Source organism: Littorina saxatilis, linkage group LG12 (assembly GCF_037325665.1).
Source record: "Littorina saxatilis isolate snail1 linkage group LG12, US_GU_Lsax_2.0, whole genome shotgun sequence".
In the NCBI taxonomy this organism is placed as follows: domain Eukaryota; kingdom Metazoa; phylum Mollusca; class Gastropoda; order Littorinimorpha; family Littorinidae; genus Littorina; species Littorina saxatilis.
The window spans coordinates 38,761,864-38,788,128 of record NC_090256.1 but is presented as its reverse complement, the minus strand read 5'-3'; the positions used below and the strand labels follow the sequence as shown (position 1 = coordinate 38,788,128).

At 42.9% G+C, this 26,265-nt stretch overlaps 2 protein-coding genes across 2 annotated transcripts in view; one reads left to right on the top strand and one right to left on the bottom strand.

Annotated features, from left to right (window-relative positions):
• Positions 1–62: 62 nt before the first annotated feature.
• LOC138981890 (uncharacterized) lies at positions 63–25,318 on the bottom strand. Its single transcript, XM_070355032.1, has 12 exons — positions 25,182–25,318; positions 21,884–22,823; positions 21,214–21,317; positions 20,582–20,748; positions 19,772–19,851; positions 19,168–19,291; positions 14,393–14,501; positions 14,099–14,130; positions 12,051–12,156; positions 9,609–9,827; positions 8,666–8,757; positions 63–2,458 (listed from the first exon to the last, which is right to left on the bottom strand). The coding sequence occupies exons 1-12, from the start codon at positions 25,204–25,206 to the stop codon at positions 2,339–2,341; spliced, it is 2,118 nt and encodes a 705-aa protein (XP_070211133.1). The 5' UTR covers positions 25,207–25,318; the 3' UTR covers positions 63–2,338.
• Positions 25,307–26,265, top strand: part of LOC138981889 (transcriptional repressor NF-X1-like) — a 59,864-nt gene continuing 58,905 nt past the window's right edge. The window contains exon 1 of the mRNA XM_070355030.1: positions 25,307–25,593. The gene's annotated coding sequence lies outside the window, so the exon portion shown is untranslated. The remainder of the gene's footprint in view (positions 25,594–26,265) is intronic.

The window sequence follows — 26,265 nt, the reverse complement described above, 5'->3', positions numbered from 1 at the left end:
TGTGTGTGTGTGTGTGTGTGTGTGACAACAAAGATCGGAAAACAATGCAAACGCAAAAACAATTTAAGTTATGCATTCAATTGCACTGCACATTTTATTTCACATGGCATTTCATCTCTCTTCCAAAATTGCAGACAAACTACATGCATGTGATTATCAAAAGCAAAATAAATAATTTGCCTGTGGTGGTGATGACTGTTTTTATTGCAAAAAGTGTTGGGAAAATATATTTTTATTGCAACATGTACGCACACTCGTTCTCTCTCTGCTTTTATATAGGATTAGGATCGCAAGGGCCCGCCTTCCTATACTCAACACTTCATTCCATCATTTTAAGCAGTCATGTATGTTTTATTCAAACAGTTATACTTGGCATGGGAAATCAAAAATCAATTAAACAGTTGTACATTGCTGTACCTATAATAACATCCTGGGAGTATGTCCTATAGATTTGAATAGCCACTGTGAACTGCTTTGTAATAAGCCATGAGGTACTGAATGGTGTTTCCACCAGTCCTTATTACAGCATTTGTATTATTATTTCAAGACTCCCTACAACTGTAGGTTTTACACATTTTTTTTTTTTAATGAAATGCATTTTAAATTGTAACATGATTTTCATTAGTGTACACAAACTGTGTAGGTGAATAAATGAGTTTTATCAGTTAGCACCAATAAACATGATATTTACAGCAGGTTCAATAAATAGTAACACTAGCAAATACATCACTCCCATTGGTATTGCACACCTGATGAGTTGCAATTCTTCTTTGTTCATGGGCTTAGACTCCCACGTTCACTCATGTTTTTAGCACGAGTGGATTTTTACATGTATGACCGTTTTTACCCCGCCATTCAGGCAGCATACGCCGATTTCAGGGAAGGCATGCTGGGTAATTTTGTGTTTCTATGACCAACCCAACTCCAACATGGATTACAGGATCTTTTCCGTGCGCACTTGGTCTTGTGCTTGCGTGTACACACGAAGGGGGTTAAGTCACTAGCAGGTCTGCAAATAAGTTGACCTGGGAGATCGGAAAAATCTCCACTCTTAACCCACCAGGTGACAGCGACCGGGATTCAAAATCACGACTTCCTGATTAGGAGGCCGACGTCTTACCACCATGCCACTGCGCCCGTCGAGTTGCAATTAAAAACTATAGCTTCACATTTCATAAGTAAGAGGCTATCCAAGTGTACAATTGAAAGCCAGCTTCAAATTTCATAAGTACGAGGCTATTCAAATTTCAAGCAAACACATAAGATTTTGTGAAGAGATATCCAGTGGAAACTTCCTTTTATTACCCAACCCCACCTTGCTTTCACAGATATTCTATTCATAGTCTGAGGAAATGTACCTCCATTTTTAAGACTGATCACTTCCTTTTAAGGACCGAGTTTTTCAGCTTTTTCGGCGGTTTGAAAATGAGGTACCATTGCATCAGCTTTTTGTGAGGAGTCAATTAAAGTTATTCACCGGTGCAACAGGCGTCTCCTTGGCACTGTAGGATGTCGTTTGTTAATATCTCTGTATTACAGGCTTAGAAAAATATAATCTCATTACACAGTACAGTGGAACCCCCTTTTAAGACTCCATCCTTTTTAAGACCCAATTTTCTCAGATTTTTGGAGGTCTTAATAAGGGGGTTCCACTGTATCAGTGTTAGTGCAGAAGTCACACTGTGAGACACTGAGTGTTACTGTTCATCATATCGGGCTATCATCGACTGGTTTCCTGTGTTATTGTTCTGGATGGTTTTGAATGTGGCGACAGAATTATTTTGTGCCAGTGCTTGTGCTGTGGTGATTAAAATCAGAGCTGGCAAGGCAAGCACAACTCTGAAATGTGCTGCGATACATGGTACAATAAATTTGTATTAAGAAGTAGCAGACGCATGAAAAGCTAGACCAGAAAGCGCTTGTATTACAGATTAGTGCTGAGTGGAATAGGTCCCATTTCTGGTATCATTACACTTTTTGTATTCTTTTTTTCCTCCAAAATACATACTGCATACTCATTTCTGTCTTGAATAAAACACTGCATGCTAATTTATGTCTTGAACTGAAACAATGGAACACTCTGGCATCAGTGACCTGAACATTTCTGTGTCAGAACTTGACAACAGCAGCATGAGGGAATAAGAGCATTATTTGAATAAATCAACATGATCCAGATGATATTTGGCACTCGTCACCTTCTGTTGTTTGTTGGAAATATGTTAAACCACAAGCACATAAAGCATGTGATGATATGGTTACACAGAAGCAGCGTGGAGAGCCAATTCAGTGTGCTTACACAAAGACAACAGTATGGTAGTATTGTTTGGAAAAGTCTGTGTCAGAAATCAACAAAGCCAAAGAGGGCAGGCACCATTTTCAATGTGTTGATACGCCCTGTGAGGATAGCTCCGTGAGCCGCAAGGTTCTTCAAGTCCTGTCGCAGCTTGCTTTCATAAGCCTGGAAAACAGAAGAGGATGGAGAATTTGTGCAAAAGAACTCAAAAGACGATGTTCGGAAATGACTGTTGGATCTGTATGGGTTGTGAAAGAGTGACTATACTCGAAAATGTTAATAATAAATTTTCATTTGATTAATATACTTACCCAATTCACATATAGCAATTTACTTCGGTTTAATGCTAGAACGCTGAAAACTACGCTCCACCCTGGTGGGGGGGGGGGGGGAGGGGGGGGGAAGTAACCCTAAAAATAGAACAGCCTTGACGGTCACATGACAACGCCAGGTCAAGGTTACCTCCTAACATGTATTGCGCATGCGTGCTCTCGCCGCCATCTTGTATTCATTCGCTCAAAGCGCCCTCTCATTTTTGACTCACATGCGAAGCAAAAGTGAGTCTATGTACTCACCCGAGTCGTCCGGAAAACTTTAACGTTGGATATTTCTTGGACACTATTCAGTCTATCAGTACCAAATTTGGCAAGATGGTGTATGATGACAAGGCCCCAAAAAACATACATAGCATCTTGACCTTGCTTCAAGGTCAAGGTCGCAGGGGCCATAAATGTTGCCTAAAAAACAGCTATTTTTCACATTTTTCCCATTTTCTCTGAAGTTTTTGAGATTCAATACCTCACCTATATATGATATATAGGGCAAAGTAAGCCCCATCTTTTGATACCAGTTTGGTTTACCTTGCTTCAAGGTCAAGGTCACAGGAGCTCTTCAAAGTTGGATTGTATACATATTTTGAAGTGACCTTGACCCTGAACTATGGAAGATAACTGTTTCAAACTTAAAAATTATGTGGGGCACATGTTATGCTTTCATCATGAGACACATTTGGTCACATATGATCAAGGTCAAGGTCACTTTGACCCTTATGAAATGTGACCAAAATAAGGTAGTGAACCACTAAAAGTGACCATATCTCATGGTAGAAAGAGCCAATAAGCACCATTGTACTTCCTATGTCTTGAATTAACAGCTTTGTGTTGCATGACCTTGGATGACCTTGACCTTGGGTCAAGGTCACATGTATTTTGGTAGGAAAAATGTGTAAAGCAGTTCTTAGTGTATGATGTCATTGCTAGGTTTAGTTATTTGACCTTGACCCTGAAGGTCAAGGTCATGTAAAGGTCAAGGTCAAGCATGTGAGTCGTATGGGCTTTGCCCTTCTTGTTAGGGATCTAAAGCGGGGTAGGCGGGAGGGACTTTACTATGTGAATTGGGTAAGTATATTAATCAAATGAAAATTTATTATTAAAATTTTCGATTAAGTTACATATCTTATCCCAATTCACATATAGCAGATTGCTAATTAAGGTGGTGGGGTGCTCACCTATGAGCTAGGCAACAATTGCCCTGCTGTTACCATCGCTGGTAGCGCCTTGGTACCGTCCTGTCGCGCACTGGAAATGTCGCGCAGGTAATAGTTGATGAAAACATCCTCCGATCTCCAGTAGGCAGAATGGAGGACCTCAGATAATCTTCCTGACCTTAGCACAGCTAAAGAGGATGCCCAGGATCTTGCCTCATGCGTCCTTGCCGACATTAGAGGGAGAACTGACTGTCCCTCCCTTTCTTTTTGAGCCACCACTCATACGCTTGTTTGATCAGCGTTGAGACCCATTTAACGAGAGTTACCTTAGATATGTCTTTGTCTCTAGCAGTGTTCAGAGATAAGAAAAGAAGCTTCTGCTGTTTAGCTCAGATAGGAGCCTTGCGGGACAGATAACTGCTAAGAGCTCGAACTGGGCAGTTAGACAAATCGGGGTCTCCTGGCGCCAGAATTTTGCTAAGAGGGAGAATTCTGATTATGGGAGAAACTTGACCAGGCTTCTGGTTTTTGGCTAGAAAATCCAGCCTAAAACGTAAAGAAATAGAGCCATCTTTTTCAAAAGCTATGTCTCTAGCTAAGCCTGAGAGGGCATGAATTTCACTGCCTCTTCTTGCAGTGGCCAAAAGAACAAGCAAAAGTGTCTTACGTGTAAGATTAACTAAGCTTGCTGATTGCAACGGTTCAAAATCTTGCGATCTTAAGAATTCTAGAATAAGGAAGAGATCCCAAGCAGGAACTGGGGCTCTGATTCTAGCAAAACCGATCGAAGCACCTTTTAGGACACTAGCGATAACACCGCTAAGGTTAATGTTGTGACCTAACTGCATCAGCGTAGCCAAAATAGCAGAACGTCTAACTCAAAGAGACGAGGGGGAGCTGCCCTGAGCTGCTAACCAAGATAAGTGATTAGCTACCTGCATAGAACGCGGGGAGACAGAACTGACCTGATTCTCCGCTCACCATTTAACCCAAGCTGTCCAATGTGAAGCGTACACTGAGCTCGTCGAAGTCCTGTGCGCTTTTTGAACCAAATCCAGTGTCCCGTCCGAGGCACCCGACCGACGCAGGGATATTCTCACAGTCTCCATGCGTGAAGGAGCAGGGACTGGGTTCTCGTGCTGAAGGCCGGTGCGTGGTTGCAGTAATTCTCCCTTTTCCAGGTTTAGAGGAATGGGAGGACCTTCTGCTAAGCGGAGGAGATCCGGGAACCAATGCTGACTCGGCCACAATGGGGCGACTAGAATCAAGGATAGCCGTTCCAACTCTGCTTTCCTCAGCACTTTTCCGAGAAGTTGGAATGGTGGGAAAGCATAAGCTGTGAGTCCTGTCCAGTCGACTTCCAGTGCATTCACTTTCCAGGCTTCCGGGTCCAGAAACGGGGATATGAACACTGGTAGCCTCCTTGAGAACCGGGTTGAGAAAAGATCGACTAACGGTTTGTCCACCTGCGCCCAAAGCTGCTGGAGAGCGTGGTGGGTGATTGTATGAAGACGAACATGTTTGCCTGCCACCAGCGATAGAAAGCTCTGGAGACCGTGGGCTACAGCCTCTAACTCGAGCACATTGATGTGTGAGAGGGCTTGACCTGTTGTCCACGTGCCTGAGGCTGTGTGGTGAGAAAGATGAGCCCCCCAGCCTGATAGGGAAGCGTCTGTAAACAAATCCTCCTCTGGAGGAGGGGGAGTGATGACTCCCTGTGAGATCCATGGTTTTAGCCACTGCTCTGTGGTCTGCTGAAACCAGCTTTCTAATTGAACCGAGACCTGCCATCCCTGGGAGGAGGGGTTCCAAATTGAGTTCAAAGCTGCCTGAAAAGGCCTCTTGTACACTCTGCCCAAAGGGACAAGCGTGGCCATGGATTCCATTTGACCGAGCACTGAAGCCATATACACAAAGGTCTGGGATGGTGTGAGTTCTGACTTGGTTTGGTTTACCGAGAAACCCAACTCGTAGGCTTGAGACAGAACAAGCCGAGTATGGGCGCTGCACGCTTCTCGATCCTGATGAAGAATGAGCCAGTCGTTGAGGTAAGCTCTGAGTTGTACGCCTTGCTGCCTGACTAGGGAGCACAGCTGGCATACCACCATCGTGAAGATCCAAGGAGCAAGAGATAGACCAAAGGGAAGAGCCCTGAATTGGTACATTTTTTCTCCCCACCGAAATCTCAGCCATTTCCGGTCTGATGGGTGAATGAGGATGTGAAAGTATGCATCTGTTAGGTCGATCGACGTCACCCAGTCTCCTGGCCTGAGTGCGTCTCTGACTGACGCTGGTGTCTCCATTGTGAACTTGATTTGTCTCAGAAATCTGTTCAGGGGAGACAAGTCTAACACCGGGCGCCAGCCCCCTGAAGCCTTCGGTACCACGAAAATTCTCCCATAAAAACCTGGGGAGTTGTAGTCCGTTACTTCGTCTATCGCCTCCTTCTGTATCAAAGACAAGACTTCTGCTTGTATCGCTGTCTTTGCTTCCAGCTTGACGGGAAACTTGAACGACGGTGGGACTCTGGTAAAGGGAGCTTTTCCCTCCTTCCAGAGTAGCCTGAACCCCGAACGCACTATACCCACTATCCACTGACTGTTTACTTTTAGCAACCAAAGTGGGAGGGCCCTTGACAGGCCGTCTGCCACCAAAGGCGTGGTGGATGCATGGGCTAGTGGTTCGGGGACGCATCATTGCGGGTGTGCTTTGCGTCCCGACCCCCTTGAATTGCCGAAAGACGGCTTCTTCTTGGGGTAAGGCGCGCCTCTTCCCCGTCCTCGTGAAGAAGAGCTGGCTTGTGCTGACCTGCCCCTATTCGCCGAAGAGGCGAAGGTTTAGGCGGTCCATAGCTCTTGCTCTGAGGCTTAGGAAAGCCATGTAGCGCTATCTTAGCTATAGCCAAATCCCGATCGTCGCGGGTTTGCTTGTGGAGCGCGTCGAGCGACGGCTGTCCCAACAAGGCACCCTCCGTGAAAGGGGATAACTTGAGAGCCTCAAGCGTGGCTTATCTTGGATCCTGGAACCCGAGAGAAATGCTGACCTGCGCGTGTGCACGGCATGAGCATAAAGCTGCGCAGAAAGACGCATTTGTTCGGCTGAAACTTTGGCCAAAGTAGCGAGCAGCGTCGTCACATCCTTTTCACTCGCGTCCTGTCGAAACTCAAACGGTTCCAAGGACGTAGTGATAGAACGGGAGAGGGACCTGAGTAGCGTTTCCGAAAGAGAAGCTAACTCTAGGTTGTATCTCCCTGTTTCCTCCAATGCTACAAGAGCTGCCTCTGTATAAGGAACAGCTCTGTCCCTACTGTAGCCATCCTCCCTGAGTGTCGCTAACTCCGGTGTAACCGGAAGTGGCGCACGTGGTAGAGAAAAAGTGTCTAAGAGATTGTGTGGCTTGGAGTTCAAAAAGAAATTCCGGGCAGCAGCTTGCCCGACATAAGGGGTTGGCTGTGCGGAGGCTAGCCACGGCTGTGCTAACTCTGGTGCCGGACTGGGCGCTGATAGCAGAGGCACTGTGTCCAAAGGCACATATTCCGACCGGGAATTCGTAGCCAGAATCTTAGACATCTCATACGCCACTGAGGGAGATTCACGAAACTTAAAAGTTTGTTTTTCTCCCTGTGTTGCGCGAAAATCTCTGACAGCAGAGGGTGGTTGTGCAGCCAAGCTTGTTGTTGCCACCACTCCTTCTTCAAAGTATCTTGAAGCTACCCGTGCCGCCAACGCTACTGCATGGGGAAACTTGTCTGGTAGCCGGAAATTAGGATCTTCCTCAGAAAGGGAAGTCCCGTAATTCCGCTTCTCCTTCCGGCACGGAAGTGCCTGCCGGAAATTCACCGCCATATTGAACATGTGTTGATACTGATAGAATCTATACATATAAATAAAAGAGAGTGTCTGTGTGTGTGTGTGTGTCTGTCTGTCTGTGATCGCCAAAGCTCCGAGAAGGGAGGGGGCAGGAAGACGATGTCGTGCATGTGGACTCCTGTGACTGTGAAGATGTGCACCTGACCACCACCGCCGCTGCGCTGCCAGCCCTCCAATCCTCCTCCGCCTCCCCCCCCCCCCCCCCCCCCCCCCCCGAAGAGAGAAACTTTTAGTTGTGGCTTGGCTCTTCTAAAAAAAAAGTAAACTTGCCCCCCCCCCCCCCCCCTTTCAATCCCCAGATCCGACCCCCCCACCGCCACCACCCCCATTCCCACCACCACCGCCGACTCCACAACTACCACTCCCACTAGCCCTACATCATCAACACCAACCCAACCACCATCCCTAGCACCCCCATCATCCCCCATCACCACCACACCAACCCCTTCCTTACCCCCTAAAAGAAAAAAGAATTATAGCGAACCTCACGTTTATTGAATACTGCCTATATAGTGCAAGGCCAGTTTAGTGCCTGGTGTTCACATGTAGCAAGCACATAATGCCAGTGATACTACAGACTCTCTATCGCTCCTATGAGGAGAAGAAATGAAGAAGAAAAAGTTAACCGGACAGTTCAGGAAATTTCTAGAAGCAAAGGGAGGTAACTCTTACTTTGTTATACATTGAAGGGAGGTATCTCTTCTAATGCAGGCACGCCTGATCAGTCTTTACAGAATATATAGAGTCGATGTTAGACCTGGTTTTCAAGTATCTAGAATTTTTCTAAGGAAAGGAGATAACTCAAGTCAAAAAGTTATTTTTCAGCAAAAAGAGTGTGTTGATGGTGATGCGTTCACACTGTCAGTCCCAGCCTTTTAATCCAAATGTATGAGCTCACACTTTCATCTATTGCTTATTCTCATTGGAATAAGATTCTAGAAGTTTCTGAGAGAGAGGGGAGATCAGAAACACCCGGGAGAAGCCGGGCCTGACTGCTAGTAACAAATATATCTTACCTTCATCTCTTGTATCTGTTTGCATATACTCCAGTTTTCCTGGACATTCCTCCTAAACATGCGTTTCAGGGTATAGATTTCTTGTTCTCTCTCTGCAAAACACAAGAGTAAACTGTCATGAGTTCCTGTCGGAAACTGAATTGTCTTCGCGCGCACGCACACACACCAAACAAAATTGCATACAGGGCAATTACTATGGGTTCTACAAGTGAAAAATGTTCCCCGGGGAACATGATACAAAGAATATGATGAGAAGTCTCCCAACAAAGAATTTGGTATTCAAGGAGCATTTGGTTATCAAGCTTTGCTGTTGATTTAACACGAAACACGTCATCCTAGCTTCACGCCTCGGTCAGCCTCCCTCTCTCGCTTTTATATGTTTTACTGACTCCATTTTTCCCCCAAATTCATTACTTACAGACCTGCCAACCCTTGTGAAGCCTCTAGTGTAGCAATTTGGATTTTTTGGGAATTTTCAGCGTAGTAAATGGTGTTTAAAAGTAGCATTTTCTAAAATGTATCCCCACATCCGCAAATATTCCATCTTGCACAAGAACAGACATTTTTAAATAAAGTTTTATGAGAATGCACGAAGATAAAAGGCCCATGAGAGAGTATTTTCAGTGCATATAATGTTTTATTACCCATTTTGTGACTGTTACAGGGAGTAGAAAGCAGCAATAGGTACCAGGACAGAGGGAACTGTTGCATGCCTGTGATCATTTGTGCGTAGCAATCTTTAGCTTGGTGTAGTAATTGCTTTTGTGTCTCTTTTGAATGTTCATGTTCGTGTAATTCTATTTCGGTGTGTATTTTATAATCGTTGACAGGCAGGTTAGACGTGTCGAAGGCAATTTTCCATTTTAATGTATTCATTTTAGTGGACAATAAAGTGTCTTTATTGTTATTGTTAAAACGTAGCAGTTGGCAGCTCTGTACTTACCACTGTTTTTACGCATAAATTCCAGGATGAAACTGGAGACATCGACAGGTTTGTTGGCATGACAAGTGCACTGGTCGCTCTGCGCGTTGTCCCCAGTGTCCGAGGATGGTGAGCTGGTATTGTCGCCTAGCGACCCCATCTCCATGGCAACCATAGACGCCCCCCGCAGCTCTGCCGCTTGCTCCCTCTCTTGTTTCTTCAGCTCCTTCTTCAGTTGATCTGCATGGTTAACAGAGATACAAGTGTGGCAATATAGTGTAATTCATAGGCTGGTATAAGCAACACACATAGAATTATACTTGCCTGAACTTGGGATTAATTCATTTATGATATGACCATTTAAAAGTGATGTGTGCCTTACTGCAGTTGTCAGAGCATTGGAATTGTGATCCGCAGGTCAAGGGTTCGAATCGGGGCCGAGAGAGACACGGTTCAATTTGATTTGCAGACTTAGAGATATATTTCCTAGGCTATGTCACCACTGTAGATCGTAAAAGATCTCCAGAAATGCAGGTGGCAGATTACACTTAAACATGCATACACCTGGGTAGCACGACTCTGTTGCTGATAGCTTTCCACTGGGAGGGAGCGACTCAAATTTCCCAGCGATGGGACAATAAAGTAGTGAATGATATTGCTGGCATAACACGGTTTCCACCAAAACACAGCTTTATAAACTGACCCAAGTATGAACACTTGCCAGTAATTGCTTGCAAGTGCTGCCTGCCCAACATGTGTTCCTTCCTAGTGAATGATATTGCTGGCATAACACGGTTTCCACCAAAACGCAGCTTTTTAAACCGACCCAAGTATGAACACTTACCAGTCGAACCCACCTAAAACGAACACGCTAGTTTGTTTGTTTGTTTGTTTATTTGTTGCTTAACGTCCAGCCGACTACGCAGAGCCATATCAGGACGAGGAAGGGGGGGATGAAGGGGGCCACTTGTCAAGCGATTCCTGTTTACAAATGCACTAACCCATTACTTGTGTCCCAGCAGGCTTTAGTAAAACTAAATTAATACCTACTGGAAGATTACCAGTTTCCAGTATGTTAAAATAGGCTTAACCTATCTACTGCTGGACTTACATCAGAACACCAACAGATTAAACTATACATGAATCGCGAGACAAGCGGCAAGAGAAGGGATTTTTGGAAAAAATACAGGTGAATGAGCAAGAAGGCAGAAAAAAGAAAAGAATTCATGAAGAAAAAGAGAGCATGACAGGAAAGAGGAACCAAAAATCTACCTAACAGCAAACTAGAAAGCTCCTGCGGTTCCAAAAACAGGAGGGGCCTTTAATTTCATAACCGCAGTGCCCCACTGCGGGAAACACACTAGTTACGAATTTTGACTTATAACGTATTAGTTTTAAGTTCCCAACTGAATACCTCTTTCTTCATGCTTAAAAAAAATGCTTGAAACGAATTCTTTGTAACGAATTTATGCTTATAACGAGCACTTTTTGGATTCCCAAGCATGCATAATGTCTGTAATTTACTCACGCTTATGACGAAATCTTTAAACTCGTCCCGAGATCGACATATCATGGGAATTTGAGAAGTTTGAATACATGTGTCAAAGTCTTCCCTTGCGTCGACTGCTTGAACCATCGCTCAACCGATCACTGAATAAAGTTAAACTGATTACACTGTACTCACAAAACAATTTCAAATTTAGAATCAAAGTGATTGATAGCTCAGACACTGAACATGAATGACTGACTGACGTTTATTTCCTTCGCGAATACCAAAAACGAAACATCAATGTTTTGAACGGAAGCCATTGCCAAAAAATATAGATGCCAGAGTGGTTTCCCTTGGACAAGGGAAACCACACTCTCAACGTTTGCGTTCGCCGGTTCGCGATAGTTTATCAGTCAGTCAGTGCTTTCGATTTGGATTTGAACATCATGTTGCAACCAACAAAAAAAACTAAATTGGCCAAGGTTTGCTACCCGTCGCCAAGGTAAGCGATTCCGGACAAATGATAGGAACACCGCGAATGTGGACAGTGTCAGTGTGTGTGTGTGTGACCAAAAACGTAACAAATGGATGAAACATCTGTGTGCTCACTCTCACTCAAACTCAACATGAGACACACATGAACATGTAACTGAATGTCACTTTATTGTCCAAACGTGAAGCAGCATGAAAGTTGCGAAAGAAACAAATTGAAATACCATAAAATGTACAAGACTTGGAAAAAAAAACAAAAACAAAAAAACAAAAAAATCAATTTTCTTAATACGAATTTTGGTTAAGACGAACTTTTTTTTCGATCCCCAGTGATTCGTCTTAAGCGAGTTCGACTGTACCAGTAATTGCTTGCAAGTGCTGCCTGCCCAATACGTGTTCCTTTCTAGTGAATGATATTGCTGGCATAACACGGTTTCCACCAAAACGCAGCTTTTCAAACCGACCCAAGTATGAACACTTACCAGTAATTGCTTGCAAGTGCTGCCTGCCCAATATGTGTTCCTTCTTGTTGTGCAGGGAGCTGAAGTACAGTTTGCACACTTTGCAGTACAGCTCATCATTCTCATCCTGAAAACAGTTATCAAAACATGTCACCAGGACATTAGTTTTTTTGGACAATACAGTGAAACTGCCCCTTTAAGTCCTCCACTTTTAAGACCTCTTCCCTTTAAAGGCCCAGTCTGCCTCAAATGATTTACAGAATGATTTAAATCTTCTCACGAAAAAAGCAGGTCTAACCTTATGGAACACACTTGCAATAGCATTTAACAGCATTAAATAACACAATTGTTTTAATGGCTATTTAGCTTGTGTTAACCACACACCAGATTTCGTGGTTTATTTTACCCCCAAGCCATCGTGGACCCGTGTCACATTCTTTTTTTCTCACAATTTCGTCGTCAGTTTGTGATTTAAATGTGACTCGCTGTAACTGCAATAGCACATAATGTGTACCTCTGAATCTAAAATGCAACAAACGACTGCGAGTCACACGAACTTATTCGGCGGCGGTAAGGCTTCAAAGAAGCAAGCGATATGCAGAAAATTCATCTGCTTGGGGAAACACCTGCTTCCAGGCTCCCTTTTTTAAAACTTTCAAAACTTCGAGTTGTACTGATCTTGTCTTGATGAAAAAAAAAATCTTTTATGATTTAAGAATGTTTGTGTAACAAGCTGTCAATTTATTATTGAGATTTTAAAAGTTAGTTTTAGCTCTTTACGGAGGGCACCTAGGATGTTGTCAAGCGGTGAGTGTTTAAACGAAATGGTGTTTGTACTGTGTGTAAAAGCCTGACAGTGTCTGTGGCAAGAAACTGATGGTTTACGTGAAGCTGAGTGTGCCTTTAAAGACACCTATTTTCTCCACAACTTTACCTCCATTTAGAAATTTGATTGGCTGTTTAAAGATTTGATTTTCATGGACTTTTTTAGGTCTTCAATGACCGACTCCATTCATTTTATTGTGTAATTTTTACATTTCAAGAAAAAAATTCCATATCACATGCACTGTATTTCAAACAGAGAAAGGAAAAGATACCCTTACAACATCATTTGTCTGTGCTGACATAAACTTGATTCTTAATTCTAAAGGACACTGAAACACTTGAATAAAAGTGCAATAAAATGTACATGTACTGTCTCAATCTTAAACAAAACAGAATGTACTGCAAAGAAAGATAAAAACAGTGGTCATCAGTATTTTGAAGTACATGTATAAGAAACAATACCAACCATGGTATTCCAAAAACAACCAAAGGACAATTCAATAACAACCAATAAAAAAACAAAAACATTTTTCTCTTATTATTACCGTACTTTCCGGGTGACAAGGCGCTTTGTTATACAAGACGCACCCCCTTCTTTTTAAAAAAAATTGTAATCCAGTCACCCATTGGACGCAGGGGGCCGATAGGGCGCACCAAAATGACCCAGTTTTTGCCATGAGAGGTGGTTCCCCTGTCATATCTGAGAGAGGAAACACTTCCTGCACCGGGGTCAGTGACCGGTCAGTGACCGACTTTAACTGAGTGAAAATATGTGTGCTCTGTGTGTGCGGCCAGATCAAAGGCATTGTGATAGCTGGGTGGCCTTGTTTATAGACAAGACCTTCTTCCCAGGGGTCAATGACCCAGTTTTTGCCATGAGAGGTGGTTCCCCTGTCATATCTGAGAGAGGAAACACTTCCTGCACCGGGGTCAGTGACCGGTCAGTGACCGAGTTTAACAGAGTGGAAATCTGTGTGTGCGGCCAGATCAAAGGCAGGGCAGTACCTAGTAGCTGAAACATGCATTATCACAAGTTGTTTGACTGGTACTCAAGCGGTCTCTTTGATTTTTTTGGTATTTCATACAGGATTAGGGGATTAGGCGCTTCGTTATACAAGACGCAGGGGTCGAACTCGAGGAAAAAAGTCGCGCCTTATGACCCGGAAAGTACGGTACCCGTTTCTTAAATTCCTACTGATGATCAGGGTTTACAGGTGTCATACATTTTATTTTACAAATCCTACCTCAAGGTCGTCACAGACGTCTGCTGAATCATCTGTTGACAAAAAAAAAGACACAAAAAAGAAGAAAGAATCAAACAAAATATTAGGCACATGAATATCAAACTCCAGGACTTTATTCACAAAAATAGAGGATGAATGTTTGCACCAGAGCAAATGTTGTAAGTCTGAACAAACAAACGCACACAGAAGTAAAGGCTTAGGCAGAGGCACAGACAGACAAAAACAAATCCACACACACACAGATAAAAAGCATTCAATAAACAAATAGAGAAATTATCGTTCTTCTGAACTCACCACTCAGTCGCTTCTTCTTCACCAGTGTTCGATACATTTCTGATTTCTGGAAGTCCTTTAACTCGTCAATATAACGCTGCTTGTCGTTTTCTGCCTCCTCCAGGTATTTCTGAAAGACACGGTCAGGGTTACACCACTGAGAAATCAGGCTTAAGATAATTATATTGTTAAAAAAAGAGTTAAAAAATGATGCAAAATGTGCAGATTAGTACAATTGGGGAACCTCAAGAATGATCTCTTGAGCCATGAAAGTGCTTTAAAAATAAAAAAAAACACACAGACACAAAAAACATGCCTGGTAAGTTAACCAATATGAGAGTAATTGGCCTGGGATCACAAGGCTAGTGTCTTTTTTCATTACAAGGGCAAACAACTGGAGTGGAAGCGTAGAGTGGGGTTGATAAGAGAAGGAACAGTACCCAGTGTATCATTCTGATAATCATCGGTCCACGCTATCGCTCTTGTCTCTCTGACAGGATGGATAATTGCTACGCGGAGTACAGGGAAAGAAAGTGGCTAAAAGCCGAAATCTATCAAAACAAGAATACAGAGTTATATCCCATATGTTTTTCGCTAATGTTTCTGATAAAAGACAAAAGATGAACGTGATTGTAGAGTGACCGACTTCGACAGTGATCTCCGTTCTGTTCTTCTTCACAGTTATGATAAAGACATCGTTCTAAGGTCAAAACAAGTCGAAATTTTGAGACTGCTGTGGGAAGGAGACCATGATATTTTTGCATCACTCCCAATAATGTACAAATCCTTCATATTGCCACATTTTGATTAAGCTGATGTTCTCTGGGATAACTGCCCTAAGGAGTTAGCCACCGAGCTCGAAAGTATTCACTTAGATGCAATTCGAACCATTGTTGGAGCAGTCCGCGGCACAAGCCATCAAAAATTGTACGATGAGTCAGGTTTTATTTCATTACTAGAGAGGCGTAAACGTCATAAATTGATATTATTTCCCAAGATCGTTCACCGCACGGTGCCAAACTACTTATTTGCGATATTGCCACCATTGATATCAACTAACAACCCACATCACCGGCGCAGACCTCTAGACAGGAAAGTTCCATCGTTTAAAACTGAATCATACAGAAACTCATTTCTCCCATCTACTACACAACTCTGGAATTCTTTACCAGACTATATAAAACTTAGTGACTCCCTAAGGAATTTAAGCACTTTTTGTCAAAAAACGATTTAAGTCCGCTGTGTTATTTTTATTCTGGAGATCGCATGTCACAAATAATTCACTGTAAGCTCAGGTTCACGGCTCACGAATTCTGACCAAAACCGCCGCTTTAAGTTCATCCAGCTGCATGCTGTAATTTGACCCGCCAGGCTAGTGATAAGACCTGAGGCTGGCAGCGAGTGTTTCTAGGTCACTCCTTGGCTCTGGAATTTTGTTCTGTTTTCTGTATTGAGGAGTACACTGGTCTGCTGCTGTCTCTTGTGTTTTCAAAGTGGATTATCTTCTACATCACAGTTGTTGTGCCGATATCAATTGCTGATTCCAATTGCTATGTGTGTGTGTTTTATAATGTGACTGGCAGATTTCCGAGAACACCCTTTAGAGTAATGTAATTTAGACAGAAGTATAACCTGTGTATAGTCTATTTTCTGTGTTGTGGAGTATACTGGTCTGCTGCTGTCTCTTGTGTTTTCAAAGTGGATTATCTTCTACATCACGATTTTTGTGCCGATATCAATTGCTGATGCCAATTGCTATGTGTGTGTGTGTAGTATTATGTGACTGACAGATTTCTGAGAACACTCTTTAGCATAATGTAACTTAGACAGAAATATAACCCGTGTATAGTCTATTTTCTGTGTTGTGGAGTACACTGGTCTGCTGCTGTCTCTTGTGCATCACGATTTGTGTGCCGATATTATTTATGATTCCAGTTGCTTGATGTGTGCTCTTTAGTATGTGACTGAGAGATTTCCGAGGACACTCTTTATTAGAATGTTATTGAGACAGAAATAAAACTAGCATATAGAGAAGCTTCTGTACAAAAATGGATGCCACAGTGCACTCGGAATCAAGACATTTAGAAAAACTAAATGCTCTTTGTAGAATCTGTGGTGAAAGATCTCAGAGAAAAAGGGACAGCAAACCTGCTAAATTATGTGTTAACTTTGCCTGCCATGCAAACAACTCCCAAGAAATTGAAGAAAGAAAAACAAAGAAAAGAAAAAAAGGTGCTATTGACTATTGTAAATAATGTAACTGGAGAGAGTACAGGTCAACACATTGTTTGTATATATATCCAATAGGTAACTGAGTGCAAACCAAAATCGGACAGTAACATTTCTGGTAGCTAATACTAGGCAAATAAGGAGTGGATAAACCAGTGGCACAAAGAACTGACAAACGGCCTTTGGCTCGCTAACTGTCTGTGTGAACCAACACGAAACTGGAGTACGCGCCGCAGACAGTGTGGAACCAGTCTGTTTATTGACCCCGACCTCCACAGCACTAATGGCGTGTTCTCCACAATTCAGTGAGTGATTCGTAGAGAGGCTAAACTGTAGTCACGCTAGTACCTAATTTCTTCTATCAAAAATCTTACATGCACCACACAGCATGGGTGGAAGTTAGTGCTTGTTTGTGTTGTGTGCATGTGACTGTGCTGTAAGACGTGTAGAATGCATGCATTACAACAGGCTTAGTGCAAATCACGCTCACATTTCTCCAGGAGTGTTTGGTGTCTATGTAAACTGTGTTCACTGGACTATGCGATGAGATCAAGAGCGTTGCAACTGCATGAATGGGAAGATTATTTTATCTATGAAAACAAAAGCAGTGTGTTTCCCCGCGCAGACTGAAAGAGCAGTATCAGCCCGCTGACGGCTGGGGTATCGCGTAACAGCGTGCTCGCCGCTGGCAGCTCTCGGTGGCTCGCAGGCCGCTCAGGAGATTAGATCCGCGGTAGCGCAGCTGGTGTTGCTAAAAGTAAAGAGGCAAGCTATGCGCGGCCGTGGGTTATATATAAGTGATCTTAATAACGATCTAGTGAGACGTCACGTTGCTACAGATGCATCTTGTGACTGCGGATTCCCGTCCGAATCTGTAAAACACTTCATATTCCATTGTCCAAATTATCGCGAAGCACGTCAAGAAACTATACATACCCTCCCTAATCACACAATTCACCTCCCCCACCTTTTAAACGGAGACAGACAGTATTCTTTAGATTTGAACAGGAACATTTTTTCCACCGTACACTCGTCCATTGAACGTTCAGGCCGCTTTGGGCAAACCAGAATAAAATTTAATGCTCTACAAGCCGGACAACAACTTTAACTTCTGCACATCTCCTACCCATCCCTCTTCTTTTATTCATCTTCTTTCCCTCCTTCCTTCCTTTTACTGTCTTTCTTTATAATCATTATGCAACGTTTATTACGTTATTAATAGATTTGGTTTATTGAGACAAATTGTTCAACCGTTACCGCCTTATATGTTGTACTGTCATGCAGGAACACCACTATAAGCTTCTAGCTTGTTGCTGTTTCTGTGAACTTTGTATACATGTCATGATTGTAACCTTTGTTAAAATAAACTTATGTTTAAACCAACTGGTTACGGAAAAAGTTTCGTCCGCTCCGTAGCCATTTTGTTATGATCACGTGACAAAGTTGATTATCACGTGACACTTTTGCCATATTTAGAGTTGTTTGCACAGTAAATACATCCGCGAAAGATAGCTCGCTTGAAACTGTCTTACATAACAATTCCTTTGTAATTTAAAAATTACACAACGCCATGAAAAATCATTATCGACGATTGCAAATCTGCTTATATCAATAACACATTACAAAAAGCTCTAAATATGTAAAAAAAAATCGATTTCTTCAACAGAGAAGGAAAACAAAGGCATCCTGTCAGGAATAAATGAGATCTGAAGGGAAGTAACTCATTTTACCTGAGTTCAGGACGCCAGTGGCTATGATCCTACTGCACAGTTCCGGGAAAAAAGCATATTTCCGGTCAGTAGTTCTATCTGATTGCACGTAATAGTAATACTCGGGGAGCGCCTAATTTGTGGAGTTCCTCTGATTTTAAGTATAAAGAGGGGGGCTGTGCTTTGTACAACAAACCGCCTTGTACAGTTGTAGTCCTGAAAATACGGTACTACAACATGAATGTTTTGCAAATTTCTCTTTATCTGTTTAGTGTTAGGTTAGATCCACAAACTTAATACATTCATGGCCTACAGACCATATCAGCAAAAGATCATACAGTGGAACACCCCTTTTAAGACACGAGAAGAAGAAGACATCCTACCCTTTGAGACCTTGCTTTCTCACATTTTCTCTTCATAACCTGTGTAAATTTACCTCCCTTTTAAAGCCGCAGTTTTGAAAGAATGTCTGCTATGTGCTACAGCGACTCGTTCCTCCAAGTCTGTTATCATTAGTTATCAACACCCAGCTTCCCTATGCCCACAGGCTAATTTACAGGCCGTCTCCAATTTCACACGAAGACACGAAAGTGAACGAAACAGTGACTTCCCCTTTTTTCTCGGTCCAGTAATCAGAGATACCACCATACTACTGCTTATCTAAACAGTTCCAGAGACTTGTTGGATACAGGGTGTGAGTGTCAGTTGCGCATCTGGAGGTCATTAATCAAATCTTCGTACTCGCAGAAAAATTCCTCCCAATCTTCGCCTTTAAGACACCCTCCTTTTCAAGACCTGATTTTCCAAGGTCTTAAAAGGGGGGGGGGGGGGGGGGGGGCAGGTTTCAATGTATTTCACCTGCTTTTTCTCCAAGGGCATGGTGCTCCACTCCTGCCCAAGTATCTTTGTCACCTCCGTGAATAACAGGTGAGGGTGACCCTGCTTGATCTCCTGCCGTCGGTTGATTGCATACAGCACATATCTGCACAGTCATGTACACAATACAAAATAATTGATTGCCTTAATATGCGGCAAAAATTCAAAAAGCTCACACTCATTCACACTCAAACACAAAACTTCTTGTTCTTCGTTCATTGACTGAAACTCCCACATGGGTTTTTTTCACGTGTATAACTGTTTTTACCCCGCCATTCAGGCAGGCGCACGCCGCTTTCGGGGGATGCATGCTGGGTATTTTTGTGCTTCTTTAACCCACCAAACTCTGACATAGATTACAGGATCTTTCCGTGAGCACTTGGTCTTGGTCTTGCGTGTACACACAAAGGGGGATAAGGCACTAGCAGGTCTGCACATAAGTTGACCTGGGAGATCGAAAAATTCTCCATCCTTAACCCAGCAGGTGCGGCCAGGATTCAAACCCACGACCTTCCCCTTGGGAGGCCGGCGTCTTATCCACTAGGCCACTGCACCCATTGAATGACATGTTCTATCCTGTTCTTACCCTGTCATAGGAGCCCTAGGACCATGCACCTCAGGTTCTGCTTTCCTTTTCTTCCCCTTGGGCCAGCCTCTGTTCTTCTTCTGCTCAAACAAAAAGATCACAATTTAAGTATGAAAAAAAAGGAAGAAGAAAGTAAATACATAAAACATAGCATAATGAGCAGAGATCAATCATAAGTTAATCTTGAAATTGTGTACACATTGCTTACTCAGCTGAAATATGTGGCCAGACAAAGCTGTTCACCATTTTGTAATTGTATCCTCCTGAACTGAGAAGAAATAGCATCATACCAATCTCCAAAAGCAACGAAAGAGAATAAATGAAAAGACACTTGCAAACAGTGCCCATATGTTTGCATATACAAACAAAATGTTTCCTTGTTATTACTTTTCTCTTTGTGCCCTGCAGAAAACGATAGCTCAAAACACTGTGACTGATTTTATTGTCATTTTTTTTAACTGTCCCACAAATAAACACATCTTACATACTTTCTTTTATTCTTCATTTGTGTATGTTGGTAGTCTCCCTGTTTCAGATTTTTTGTTTGTTTGACTAACTTTCTCTCTCTGCAAACAATACAGTGGAACCCCCCTTTTAGGACCTAAAAAAATCTGAGAAAATCAGGTTTTAAAAGTGGGGGGGGGGGGGAGGGGGGGGGGTCTTAAAATGGGGGTAAATTTACAGAGGTATGTTAGGAACAGAAAATCTCAGAAAACAGGGTCTTAAAAGAGAGGGGGTCTTAAACTGGGGGGGGGGGGGGGTCTTAAGAAGGGGGTTCCACTGCATTGAAAGGAATGATCAAACCCTTACCTTGGGTTCCTCATCCTCAGGTGTGGAAACAGTCAGCACCTGCTGCGTCCCCAGAGGAAGATCCGCAGAACAGACGACCGTTTCCCCCTCCCCTCTCCCATCGTACATGGCCCCTTCCCCTGCTTCCTCCATCAGTCTGCCTTGTTGACACTGAGATAGCAGGGCCACTGGAAATCACAAACAAAAACAAGAATTTGTGTTTAAAACCAACTGTTCAGTGATCCACAAACAGATAGACTGCTAATGTTTCAAAATTCAAAATAAAACAAAAAAAGGTAGGTTATTGGAGCGTTTTATTATTGACAAAACATTTTACATGTTACATTTACTCATTTGAGGCACCTTGGTACTTCGTTTTTCAACTTTTTGTTCAGTGATCCCAATACAGATCGACTGCTAACGTTCCAAAATTCAGAATAAAAACCAAAAAAATGGTGGGTTATTGGAACGTTTAATTATTGACAAGACAAAACATTACATTTAGTCAAAAGCAGATAAGACTGTTAAAGTTATGAAATTATCAATTATTGAACGTTCCAATAACCTACTACTCTTGTTTGTTGATTCTCAGCTTTTTAAGCAAAATCAGATCCTGTTCATGCATGTATGTTGCGTAAATAGAGAAAGCTTACTTGGTATACAGTTGTTGCTGATGGACAGCAGCTGGTTGCCCTGGGCGTCTGATCCCTCAGTCAGCGTCACTGCCCGCAGTTCATCCCCCACGGACAACATCAGCCTGCAACAAACAGGGAGTAAATTTACAGGGGATAATAATAATATGTGCAAAAAGTCTGAAAAAACAAGGTCTTAAACGGGAGAGAGTCTTAAATCGGGAGGTCTTTTCCACTGTAATAAGTTTCAGCTACTTCATCTCTTTCATTTTCATTTCAAGCTTTATTATCCCGCTATTTGGAAATTCAGGTTGCTTCCTCTCACTCCCAGTCCCAGCGGAAATGAAGCTAGCAGCAACAAGAGCCCCACTATCCCTGTATGTCAATGTTGAGGTGTACTGTAATCAGCAGAATGCCCTTCTGGTAGAATGACATTAACAACAGTCTTTTACATGTCACAGCAGTGACACTGACAGGGGGTGGGATATGGATACCATCTCTGACTAATCACATAAAGTTGACCCATGTCCGCCCGAGCCTGGGTTCGAACTTGTGAGCCAACGATCAGCAGGCCAGTGCTCTGCCAACTGCGCTACCAAACTCTCACGCTACCAAACCCTCACCGAACACATACCTCTACAGATCTATACTTCATACATTTTAAGTAACTGAAAAAAAAGAATTTGCTTACCCCTGCGGTGTTTCGACAAGCACTGCCCCTTCTTGAAACAAGGCAGATGAATCTACAGACTTGTCTGCATCTGACGATTCATGTTCCACGCTGCCTCCTACCCCTGACAGCACCAGTGGAAGGGTTGTGGTAGTGTCAGTACCTGTTTTTATCGTGACAGGAATGGATGTGGTCCCTGCACTTGTGCCATGGCTGTGCACAGTTCCAGCCTCTGCTTGTGTGACGGTCTTGATGTAAATGTCTCCAGGTGTTTTGTCTTCGGGTGAAATGTTCAAACTCAAGTTATTCCCAGAGAGCACAACTGGCAAACCCTCCTCCATTGTAGTTGTACGGTGAACATCTACAGAGGAACGACTCATGTTTTTGGAAGACTCAGTCTCTGACAGTATCACCCTAGGCATGAGAACATGACTTTCATTCAGCCCGCTTTCTTCAGGTTTTGACAGTGTATGACTGTGTGAAACAACAGTGCCCCCTTGAACGGGCTGAAGCATGGCCATGTCAGACTTGCTTTCAGTCATGGTGCTATTCAGCATGTCAACAGCAGAGCTGCTGGAAGTCTGAAACAAAACTGGACAGTCTCCTGACTGCGTGACACACAATGTGTCACTGCTGTCCACTGCATGTCTAACGGTCACCATCTGACTGTCATGTCCACCTAACAGCCCCATGTCCAGTATCTGGGTCATCTGACCTTCTGAAGTGAACACGACTGGCACAGAAGTTAATGGCACTGTATCATCATTTTCTTTAACTTCGCTGTTGGACGCAGTGGTGATGGTTGACGTGTCTCCCGTCGACCTTGCCGAAGAGAACATGTGGGACTGAGCGCTTACTGCAATTGTATCCTTTGCATCTTTCGTTCTCATGCTCAGATTCTGGGAATCACTTAAAACATGAGTCTCACTACCCAGGCTGGCAGATGTAGGCAACAGGAAATCTGAAACAGTGAAAGCACAGAAAGGTGGTCTCAGCAGCAAGACAACAAGCAGGCATGAGAATGACTGAGAGGAAAAACCTCTGAAATCTAGGGGGGTCCGAAAACATTTTTTTAAGGCATGATCAAAATCTACGCATTCTAGACCAAGTCCTGTGGAAGTTGGGCGAAAGTCAGAATTAAAATCAATTCAGAGCTGTTTCGTTAAAAGACGCTTGCGCAATTTGAGAATATAAATTCTCTTGCCAATTTTAAAGTTTTGACTTTTTTTTCTCTCAAGTTTCATTTTTAAACCTCAGAACAAGGACAAAAAAAGTCTAATGGTTTTGCATTATCAAAAGTGTGCACAGGTTTATGAGTACTACAAAATTAAAAGTTAAGAGAATTCATTCTCCTCACCCCTCCCCTCCCCTCGCGTGTGTGAAGTGTAGACCCAAGTCAGATTCGGACACTAAGGTAACAGTGTTCGACTCTGACTTGGGTCTACACTTCACGAATTCTCTTAACTTTTAATTTTATGAACTGAATCTTAATTCTCCACCATTAATACTCTTCTGTTCCGAATGCCCATCTAGATCTAACTTACTGATCCATACACTTCTAGTAGACCACAAGAAATGCATCCACTTTGGGTCGAATAACATACAGTAAAACCTGCATCTAGCGGACCCTTATTTCGGCGGACACCTTAGCATAACGGACAGTTCAAGTGAGGACGGATGTATTTTACACTCAAAAACACCTTAAAAGAGCGAACACCTCAAAGGCGCGGACGCGGACACCCTTTTTTGGTCCCAATTGGGTTCGTTACTTGTCAACAACGGACAAACCCTTGAAGCAGACAGTTTTTAGCAGACGCTTGTCCGCCATCTTGGTTCTGCAAATACAATCTCGCTGGCAATGTGAACACGCGAGAAGCTTATTTTGTAAGCCAATGACAGCACTTGAAAGAAGTTGATTTTTGTATGGTGCATGCTCATTGGTCGATGCCGTGAACTCACAAACAAAAACAATTTGCTTTGTGCATTTCGGGTTTCTACTTTCTGTACTGTGATGCATCTTCGTCTCATCCTTCGTGGGCGGGGATATAGCTCAGTTGGTAGCGCGCTGGATTTGTGTTCAGTTGGCCGCTGTCAGCGTGAGTTCGATCCCAGGTTCGGCAGAAATTTATTTCACAGAGTCAACTTTGTGTGCAGACTCTCTTCGGTGTCCGAACCTCCCCCCGTGTACACTACATTGGGTGTGCACGTTAAAGATCCCACGATTGACAAAAGGGTCTTTCCTGGCAAAATTGCTTAGGCACAGTTAATAATTGTCTACCTATACCCGTGTGACTTGGAATAATAGGCCGTGAAAGGTAAATATGCGCCGAAATGGCTGCAATCTACTGGCCGTATAAAATTTCATCTCACACGGCATCACTGCAGAGCGCCTAGAACTGTACCCACGGAATATGCGCGATATAAAGACTCATTGATTGATTGATTGATTTGTCTCATCATGCCAAAACGAAAATTACAAAGGACTACGCCCTGGAGGATATTTTCAACGCCGACGAGACGGGGCTTTATTTCCGAGCTCTGCCTCAAAGGTCTATGATTGTGAAGAGGGATTCCCGAAAAGGAATATGGACTGCGAAGGATCGCATCACTGTTCTCCTGGCCTGCTCTGCCACTGGAGAAAAACTAATACCTCTGGTCATCGGCAGAGCCGAGAACCCAAGGTGTTTCAAGGCCTTGAAAAAATGTAGCCTGCCTGTCAGCTACAGGTGGAATAGAAAGGCCTGGATGACAGCTGTTCTTTTCAAAGAGTGGCTGGAGAAACTGAACACCAAAATGAAAAGCAAAGGCCGTAATATATATTGTTGATGGTTTTCATTTTAATTACATGTAATGAAAGAAAAGGAAAGAACTAAACATGCATAGACACTCTATATACATTTATATAAAAACATGCACACATACATACAATAAAACTACATGTACCACTAACAAACAATCATGTAATTCATTTGGCTGTTGGGTGTTTTTTTTCTCCAAAAAAATGTTGGTGCATTCATATTCATAAGAAAGGACACCATGCTACAAAGGACAGTGGCAAGGCTCCCCAAGAGCGTCCTTTGCTCACAGGTTGTACTGTATATAATATATATTACTTTATTAGCCCCTTCTGCTCAAGTACTGTACAAGTAGTACTAGTAGTTCACAAAAGGCATGTTTACTTCCACTCCCCCATCTGTTCATGCGTGTTCTCACAAGAAATGGAGGACTGAAGAAAGATAGTGGAGACATAAAAAGCTGACACGTATAAGTGCTGGTCTTCAGAGATTATTCACAAGTAACTTCAAACAAGAAAACATACACGTAAATGAAGATGCATTTTCCATGTCAACACAGCACAACACACAACTTCTGCCACCGGAAGTGGTAGGTTGTGCCGAGGCAAGCCGTACCCGAGGCAAGGGACACGACTCTCATAGCTTGGCAGCCATCGTGATTGCACAAACCAAAGGAAGGATTGCTTGTCAAACTTTTTAAAGACATACTTTACGTCATTCAAGTAAAAATAGCTGACATTGGCAGTATATAGGGTGAATCTCAGGTCCACTTTCAGTTTCCTACTTTTTGAAGTGCATTCCGACAATAACAACAGAAACAGTGAAAACAACGAAACAGAAATTAATCGCATAAATTCCAACCACCAACAACCGTCGTGTTTGTTCAATACGGAAGGTATTACTCTCAGTTCGAAGCACAACAGACAGAGCGTGAAGGTATTGCCGTGACAGGGGTGTCTTTGTCTTTTATTTCTTTATTTTGAGTTGAAGTTTTTTCTTTTTTTCTTTTTTTTTTCCATTCTTGAAGTTTGAACTATAAGAGAGTCTACTTTTAAATCAGCTGTTGTCCCTGGGCCCAAGAAAAAGAGGCTTAAAGCTAACCCACAGTGAGCGCGCACACAAACAGCTAAATATAGCCTCCAACTGTAGAGCGCGTGGAGGTAAACCACTTGAGAATCGAGGGGAGATCGAGTCGCAGCTAATTGCCCCTCAGTTGAGTGTGCGCTATATCATTTGTATTCAATACAGTAATTTAAACCTTTCTATGTATTAAAACAAAGCTGCTAAATCAGGACTAACTTGCTGCTAATTTTACAAGCCCAGAACAGTTCACATGGCCAACGTACATCTCTCTGACTTGGTGACACTGACAGACAGCAACATCTGAGCAACTTAATTCTAGGGGGGCCATGTGAACATGAGCACTCAACATGGTGTTTCTGATGAAAGATAGGCTTAGCTGGCTTTTTAAAAGTTCTCTTTCAATTAAACAATACTGTAGGTATTCTGATAGTCTCAGGTACTCCCCTTACGGTCTCATGCTCAATCACACATGTGCTCAAATGTCTTTTGTTACTTTTGACAATTTGGCTTGAAAGTTGAAAGTAC

Excerpts from the sequence above, each read along its gene's own strand:
- LOC138981890 (XM_070355032.1), bottom strand. The coding sequence starts at position 25,206 with ATGGAAAATGCATCTTCATTTACGT. Across the intron at positions 19,852-20,581 it reads CTGAGGATGAGGAACCCAAG|AAGAAGAACAGAGGCTGGCC; the intron begins GTAAGGGTTTGA and ends TTGTTTGAGCAG. Across the intron at positions 2,459-8,665 it reads AACAGATACAAGAGATGAAG|GCTTATGAAAGCAAGCTGCG; the intron begins GTAAGATATATT and ends TCTGTTTTCCAG.